The sequence below is a fragment of the Pezoporus wallicus genome, unplaced genomic scaffold (assembly GCF_028554395.1).
Source record: "Pezoporus wallicus isolate ANWC-B61680 ecotype Strahan unplaced genomic scaffold, APGP_CSIRO_Pwel_v1 contig_14434, whole genome shotgun sequence".
Lineage (NCBI taxonomy): Eukaryota > Metazoa > Chordata > Aves > Psittaciformes > Psittacidae > Pezoporus > Pezoporus wallicus.
In genome coordinates this window covers 1-8,007 of record NW_026641782.1, presented here as the reverse complement: position 1 = coordinate 8,007, position 8,007 = coordinate 1, and the positions used below count along the sequence as shown (strand labels likewise).

General features: G+C 57.0%; 2 protein-coding genes across 2 annotated transcripts; both read left to right on the top strand.

Moving 5' to 3' along the window:
- Positions 1–232: 232 nt before the first annotated feature.
- ACTMAP (actin maturation protease) lies at positions 233–740 on the top strand (the record flags this gene model as incomplete). The annotated part of the gene is made up of 2 exons (XM_057425322.1): positions 233–303; positions 406–740. Coding segments are annotated over 2 exons (406 nt in total), but the record flags the coding sequence as incomplete, so codon positions are not given.
- A 1,863-nt stretch (positions 741–2,603) lies between these two features.
- Positions 2,604–7,901, top strand: LOC130607848 (atypical kinase COQ8B, mitochondrial-like; the record flags this gene model as incomplete). The annotated part of the gene is made up of 5 exons (XM_057425321.1): positions 2,604–2,702; positions 2,797–2,863; positions 4,645–4,761; positions 7,595–7,680; positions 7,761–7,901. Coding segments are annotated over exons 1-5 (510 nt in total), but the record flags the coding sequence as incomplete, so codon positions are not given.
- Between the last annotated feature and the right edge of the window lie 106 nt (positions 7,902–8,007).

Genomic DNA, 8,007 nt, shown 5'->3' with positions numbered 1-8,007 from the left:
CCCAATTTATCCCTATGGGGGTCAATGGGGGGGGGTCCCAGCCCCAATTTATCCCTATGGGGGGGGTCCCAGCCCCAATTTATCCCTATGGGGGTCAATGGGGGGGGTCCCACACCCAATTTATCCCTATGGGGGGGGTCCCAGCCCCAATTTATCCCTATGGGGGGGGGAGGTCCCAGCCCCCATTTATCCCTATGGGGGGGCCCCTTTTCCCTTGACCCCCCCTCCCCAGCTACGACGAGGACAACAACCACGAGCCCTGCTGCCGCCGGGGGCACCGGGCCCATTGGGCCGTGATAACCGGTAATGCACCAAACCAGGGGGATTTCACCCCAAAACCAACATTGGGGGGGGGGGTAACACATATAACCCCCCTCAATCATAACCCCCCCACCCCCTTTTTAGGTGTATTATTGGGCACCCCAAGCCCTGCACCCATCCCGTTGGGACACCCGGATCCCGACATTCCCAACCTTTTCCATGCTCGGGAAGAGGAGCGGGATCAAAAGGGGGGGTTCCAATGGGGGGGGGGGCCCATTGAGGGGGTGCTGGTGCTGGCCCAGCAAGGGAAGAGCCCCCGGCCCCAGTTGTGGGGTCTGGGGGGGCTCCATTGCAGCAATGCCCAATTGATGGAGCTGAGCCCCCGGCGTGGGGCCGATGGGCGCCGCTATGTGGTACCCGCTGGGGGGGTGAAGGAGGGGTTGGGGGGCAAGGCCGTGCTGCTGCGGCCCCCCCCGTGATGGCAATGGGGGGGGGCAATGGGGGGCAATGGGGGGTTTAAGGTGGAAATGGGGGTTTAGGGTGGAAATAGGGGGGTTTAGAGTGGAAATGGGGCTGAAAATGGGGTTTAGGACTGGAAATGGGGGGTTAAGGTGGAAATAGGGGGGTTTAGGGTGGAAATGGGGCTGAAAATGGGGTTTAGGACTGGAAATTGGGGGGGTTAAGGTGGAAATAGGGGGGTTTAGGGTGGAAATGGGGCTGAAAATGGAGTTTAGGACTGGAAATGGGGGGTTAAGGTGGAAATGGGGGGGTTAAGGTGGAAATAGGGGGGTTTAGGGTGGAAATGGGGCTGAAAATGGGGTTTAGAACTGGAAATTGGGGGGTTTAAGGTGGAAATAGGGGGGTTTAGGGTGGAAATGGGGCTGAAAATGGGGTTTAGGACTGGAAATTGGGGGGTTTAAGTTGGAAATAGGGGGTTTAAGGTGGGAATGGGAGATTTAAAGTGGAAATGGGGCTGAAAATGGGATTTAGGGCTGGAAATAAGGGGGTTTAAGGTGGAAATGGGGGTTTTAAGGTGGAAATGGGGTGTTTAAGGTGGAAAAGGGGGGGTTAGGGTGGAAATGGGGCTGAAAATGGGATTTAGGGCTGGAAATGGGAGGATTTAGGGTGAAAATGGGGGAATCCAGTGCAAAAATGAGGGGGTTTAAGTAGGAAATGGGGGTTTTAAGGTGGAAATGGGAGGTTTACGGTGGAAATTGGGCTGAAAATGGGATTTAGGGCTGGAAGGGGGGGGGGTAAGGTAGAAATGGGGATTATAAGGTGGAAATGGGGGGGCTAGGGTGAAAATGTGGTGTTAAAGTTGGAAATGGGGGGTTTAAGGTGGAAGTGGGAGATTTAGGGTTGAAATGGGGCTGAAAATGGGATTTAGGTCTGGAAATGTGGGGATTTAGGGTGAAAATGTGGGGTTTCAGGTGAAAATGGGGGGTTTCAGTTGGAAATGGGGGATTTGAGGTGGAAATGGGGGTTTTAAGGTGGGAATGGGAGGTTCAGGGTAGAAATGGGGCTGAAAATGGGATTTAGGGCTTGAAATGGGGGTTTTAGGGTGAAAATGGGGGAATCCAGTACAAAAATGGGGGGTCTGAGGGTGGAAATTGGGCTGAAAATGGGTGGGTTTAGGGCAAAACGGTTGTTTTAAGGTGAAAATGGGGGTATTTACAGTGAAATGCGGCGGTTTAGGGCTGGAAATGAGATGTTTAGGGCTGAAAATAGGGGATTTTAGAGCAAAAATGGGGGCTAAGGTGGAAATGGGGGGGTGTTGGGTAAAAATGTGAGGTTTTGGGGTGAAAATGGGGGTTTTAGGGCTGAAATGGGGGTTTAAGGTAAAAAGGGAGGGGTTAGAGTGGAAATGGGATTTGGGATGAAAATGGGAGCGTTTAGGGCTGGAAATGAGGGGTTTAGGGTGAAAATGGGGGGTTCCAGGGCAAAAATGGGGGGGTTTAAGGTGAAAATGGGGGAGTTTAGTGCAAAAATGGTCCTTTTTAGGGTGGAAATGGGGGGGTTCAGCTGAAAATGAGAGTTTTAGGGTGGAAACGACGCAGTTTGAGGGTTGAAAACAAGAACTTTGGGGTAAAAAAGGGGGGATTTAGGCTCAACCCCCCCCCTTTTAAATTGGGGTCAATGAGCGCGCTCCTATTGGGCGGCATTCCCCTCTCCCATTGGCTGGCGAGGAAGGGGGCGTGGCCAGGAGACCGGAAGCGGCGCGGAGTGAACCCGGAAGCAGCGTGTTGAGGGGTGGCCGCAACCGGATCCTTCCCCCCCCCCCCCGAAAACCGGGTGCCCTTTGACCCCAAAACCGGGTGCCCTTTGACCCAATGCCCCCCCCCATGGCCTTACGGCGGCTGCACCGGGGCTGCGGCCTGCGGGGCCTCTCGGCCGAGGAAGCGGAGCGGGCCCGGGCGGCGCGGGCAACCCCCCGGCAGAAGGTGGGTGAATGAAGGGGGGGGTGTGGGTGTTGGATATTGGGGACCCCCCCCCCCAGTTACCGGAGGCCTTTGACCGGGTGCTTGTGCCCCACAGCTCAGCGAGGGGGCGAAGGAGAGACCGGTGCCGGTGTCGCGGGTGGGGAGGATGGCGAGCTTTGGAGGTATGGGGGGGTTCAATGGGGTTAAATTGGGTTTAAATGGGGTTTGGGGGGGTTTAAGTGGGGTTTGGGGGGGTCAATGGGGTTTGGGAGGGTTTAAATGGGGTTTGGGGGAGTTCAGTGGGGTTTAGGGGGTTTAAATGGGGTTTGGGGGTTTTTAAATGGGGTTTGGGGGAGTTCAATGGGGTTTGGGGGGTTTAAATGGGGTTTGGGGGGTTCAATGGGTTTGGGAGGGGTTAAATGGGGTTCAGTGGGGTTTAGGGGGTTTAAATGGGGTTTGGGAGGGTTCAATTGGGTTTGGAGGAGTTCAATGCAGTTTGGGGGCTTCAGTGGGGTTTGGGGGATTTACATGGGGTTCAATGGGGTTTAGAGGGGTTTAAATGGGGTTTGGGGGGCTTGCAATGGGATTTGGGGGCTCTCTCCCATGTCGTTTCCCCCCCTTACAGGTCTCGCTCTGGGGCTTGGGATGGGGGCCCTGGTGCAGGCGGCTCGAGCGAAGCTGGGGGGTGAGTGCCGGGGGGGGGGGGTCTCCAATACCCCTCTATGACACCCAATTATCCACCATGACCCCAAATACCCCCCATGACCCCCAATTATCCTGCCATAACCCCCAATACCCCCCTATGACCCCCAATTATCCACCATGACCCTAATTACCCCATGATCCCCAATTACCCCCATGACCTCAATTGCCCTCCCTTGACCTCCAATACCCCCTATGACCCAAATTACCCCCCATGACCCCAGTTACCCCGTGACCCCCAGTTACACCTCATGAGCCCAAATTACCCATGACCCAAAATTACCCTGTGACCTCCAATACCCCCCTATGCCCCCAATTGCCCCCCATAACCCTGAATACCCCCTCATGTTTCACAATTACCCCTCTTGACCCCCAATACTCCCCTCGACACCCCCATGACCTCACTGTGCCCCTCCATGACCCCCCCATGACCTCACTTTGACATCCCATGACCTCACTGTGCTACCCCCATGACCTCGCTATGACCTCCCATGACCTCACTTTGACCCCTCCTTGACCTCACTGTGCCCCCACCATGATCTCACTTTGCCCCCCCATGACCTCACTTTGACTCCATGACCTCTCTTTGACCCCTCCATGACCCCTCATGACCTCAGTGTGCCCCCATGACCTCCCTTTGACCCCATGACCTCCCTTTGACCCCCCGACCTCACTGTGCCCCTTCGACCCCCTTATGACCTCACTGTGCCCCCCATGACATCACTTTGACCCCTCCATGACCCCCCATGACCTCCCTTTGACCCCATGACCTTGCTTTGACCCCTCCATGACCCCCCATGACCTCACTTTCACCCCCCTGACCTCACTTTGACCCCCCAACCTGTGACCCCTCCATGACCCCCATGACCTCCCTTTGCCCCCATGACCCCCCATGACCTCCCTTTGACCCCATGACCTCACTTTCACCCCCCAAGGACCTCACTTTGACCCCCCAACCTCACTGTGACCCCTCCATGACCCCCCATGACCTCCCTTTAACCCCATGACCTCACTTTGACTCCTCCATGACCCCCCATGACCTCCCTTTAACCCCATGACCTCACTTTGACTCCTCCATGACCCCCCATGACCTCCCTTTGACCCCATGACCTCACTTTCACCCCCACATGACCTCACTTTCACCCCCCAACCTCACTGTGACCCCTCCATGACCCCCACCATGACCTCCCTTTGACCCCATGACCTCCCTTTGACCCCTCCATGACCCCCCATGACCTCACTGTGCCCCCCCCCCTCCCAGGGGCTCCGCTGGGTCCCAGCTCCCTCCTGGCCGGAGCCAATGGGCAGCGCCTGGCGGGCGCCCTCTGCCGGACCCGGGGGGCAGCGCTGAAGCTGGGCCAGATGCTGAGCATGCAAGGTAGGGGGGGGGGCCCATGGACACCCCATAGGGACCCATAGAAACCCACAGGAACCCATAGAGCCCCCCCATATCCCATAGAACCCCATAGAGCCCCTAGAAAGCGAGACCCCAAGAGCCCCACAGAAAGAGCCCCCCCATATCCCACAGAACCCCATAGAGCCCCTAGAAAGCGATAGAGACCCAAAGAGCCCCACAGAAACCCATAGAGCCCCCCCATATCTCATAGAACCCCATAGAGCCCCTAGAAAGCGAGACCCAAAGAGCCCCACAGAAACCCATAGAGCCCCCCCCATATCTCAGAGACCCCCATAGAGCCCCTAGAAAGCGAGACCCAAAGAGCCCCACAGAAACCCATAGAGCCCCCCCATATCTCAGAGACCCCATAGAGCCCCTAGAAAGCGATAGAGACCCAAAGAGCCCCACAGAAACCCATAGAGCCCCCCCCATATCTCAGAGACCCCCATAGAGCCCCTAGAAAGCGAGACCCAAAGAGCCCCACAGAAACCCATAGAGCCCCCCCCATATCTCAGAGACCCCATAGAGCCCCTAGAAAGTGATAAGAGACCCAAAGAGCCCCACAGAAACCCATAGAGCCCCCCCATATCTCATAGAACCCCATAGAGCCCCTAGAAAGCGATAGAGACCCAAAGAGCCCCACAGAAACCCATAGAGCCCCCCCATATCTCATAGAACCCCATAGAGCCCCTAGAAAGCGAGACCCAAAGAGCCCCACAGAAACCCATAGAGCCCCCCCATATCTCAGAGACCCCCATAGAGCCCCTAGAAAGCGAGACCCAAAGAGCCCCACAGAAACCCATAGAGCACCACCGATATCTCATAGAACCCCATAGAGCCCCTAGAAAGCGAGACCCAAAGAGCCCCACAGAAACCCATAGAGCCCCCCCATATCTCAGAGACCCCCATAGAGCCCCTAGAAAGCGAGACCCAAAGAGCCCCACAGAAACCCATAGAGCCCCCCCATATCCCATAGAACCCCATAGAGCCCCTAGAAAGCGAGACCCAAAGAGCCCCACAGAAACCCATAGAGCCCCCCCATATCTCAGAGACCCCCATAGAGCCCCTAGAAAGCGAGACCCAAAGAGCCCCACAGAAACCCATAGAGCCCCCCCATATCTCAGAGACCCCCATATTCCATAGAGCTCCTAGAAAGCGATAGAGACCCAAAGAGCCCCACAGAAACCCATAGAGGCCCCCCATATCTCAGAGACCCCCATATCCCATAGAGCCCCCCATATCCCTTAGACCTCCTATATCCCATAGAACCCCCCCATATTCGCTAGAGCCTCATAGAGCCCCCATATCCCATAGAGCCCCATAAAACCCCCATATCTCATACAGCTCCATAAAACCCCTCATATCCCAAATAGGCCCCCATGCCCCATAAACCCCTGTATAGACACCCCCCCATATCCCGTGGACCTCCTTATAGACCCTTCCCATACCCCATAGAACCCCCATATCTCATACATCACCTATAGGCCCTCCATATTCCGTAGACCTCTCAATAGACCTTTCCATACCCTATAGGCACGTTCTCGACCCCATAGAACCCCCATATCCCATAGACTTCTCCTGGAGCCCATAGAACACCCCTGTAACCCATAGAACCCCCACAGACCCCCCTGTAATCCATAGATCCCCCTTATCCCATAGACCCCCCCAAGCTGGGTTTGGGGTTGATTTTGGGACTGGGTTTGGGATCCCAGGGCCCGGATTTGGGATCCCAGTTCCCAGATTTGGGATTCAAGGGCCCGGATTTGGGATCCCAGTTCCTGGATTTGGGACCCCTGGATCCAGATTTGGGATCCCAGGGCCCGGATTTGGGATCCCAGGACCCGCATTTGGGATCCAAGGGCCCACATTTGGGATCCCAGGATCCGGATTTGGGATCCCACTTCCTGGATTTGGGATCCCAGGGCCCACATTTGGGATCCAAGGGCCCGGATTTGGGATCCCAGGACCCGCATTTGGGATCCCAGGGCCTGCATTTGGGATCCAAGGGCCCGCATTTGGGATCCCAGGATCCGGATTTGGGATCCCACTTCCTAGATTTGGGATCCCAGGGCCTGGATTTGGGATTCCAGGATCCGGATTTGGGATCCCAGGGCCCGCATTTGGGATCCAAGGGCCCAGATTTGGGATCCCAGGACCCGCATTTGGGATCCAAGGGCCCGCATTTGGGATCCCAGTTCCTGGATTTGGGATCCCAGGGCCCGCATTTGGGATCCAAGGCCCCAGATTTGGGATCCCAGGGCCCGCATTTGGGATCCAAGGGCCCGGATTTGGGATCCCAGGACCCGCATTTGGGGTCCCAGGGCCTGCATTTGGGATCCAAGGGCCCGCATTTGGGATCCCAGGATCCGGGCCCATTTGGGATCCCACTTCCCATTCCTGGGATCCCAGGGCCTGGATTTGGGATTCCAGGATCCGGATTTGGGATCCCAGGGCCCGCATTTGGGATCCAAGGGCCCGCATTTGGGATCCAAGGGCCCGCATTTGGGATCCCAGGACCCGCATTTGGGATCCCAGGGCCCACATTTGGGATCCAAGGGCCCGCATTTGGGATCCCAGGGCCCGCATTTGGGATCCCAGGGCCCGGATTTGGGATCCCAGGGCCCGCATTTGGGATCCAAGGGCCCGCATTTGGGATCCCAGTTCCCAGATTTGGGATCCCAGGGCCCGCATTTGGGATCCCAGGACCCGCATTTGGGATCCCAGGACCCGCATTTGGGATCCCAGGGCCCGCATTTGGGATCCCAGGACCCGCATTTGGGATCCAAGGGCCCGGATTTGGGATCCCCCCCTTCAGATCCCGGTTTCCTGCCTCCGGAGCTGCAGCAGGCCCTGGAGCGCCTGCGGCAAGGCGCTGACTTCATGCCCCGCTGGCAAAGCATCGTGAGCTCCGATCCCCATTCCCATATCCCCCCCCCATTCCCTATGGAAAACCGGGATTCATGGGATCCCTCACCCCACAGCAAGTCCTGGACCAGGAGCTGGGCCCCGGCTGGAGGGAAAAGCTCTTGGAATTCCAGGATCTTCCCTTTGCGGCCGCTTCCATCGGCCAAGTGCATCTGGGGACGCTGCTGGATGGTACCCGCGTGGCCATCAAGGTCCAGGTGGGGTTTGGGGTGGAAAAAGGGGGATTTGGGGTGGAAAGAGGAGTTTTGGGGTGAAAAGGGGGAATTTTGGGGTGAAAAAGGGCAGTTTGGGTTAAAAAGAGGG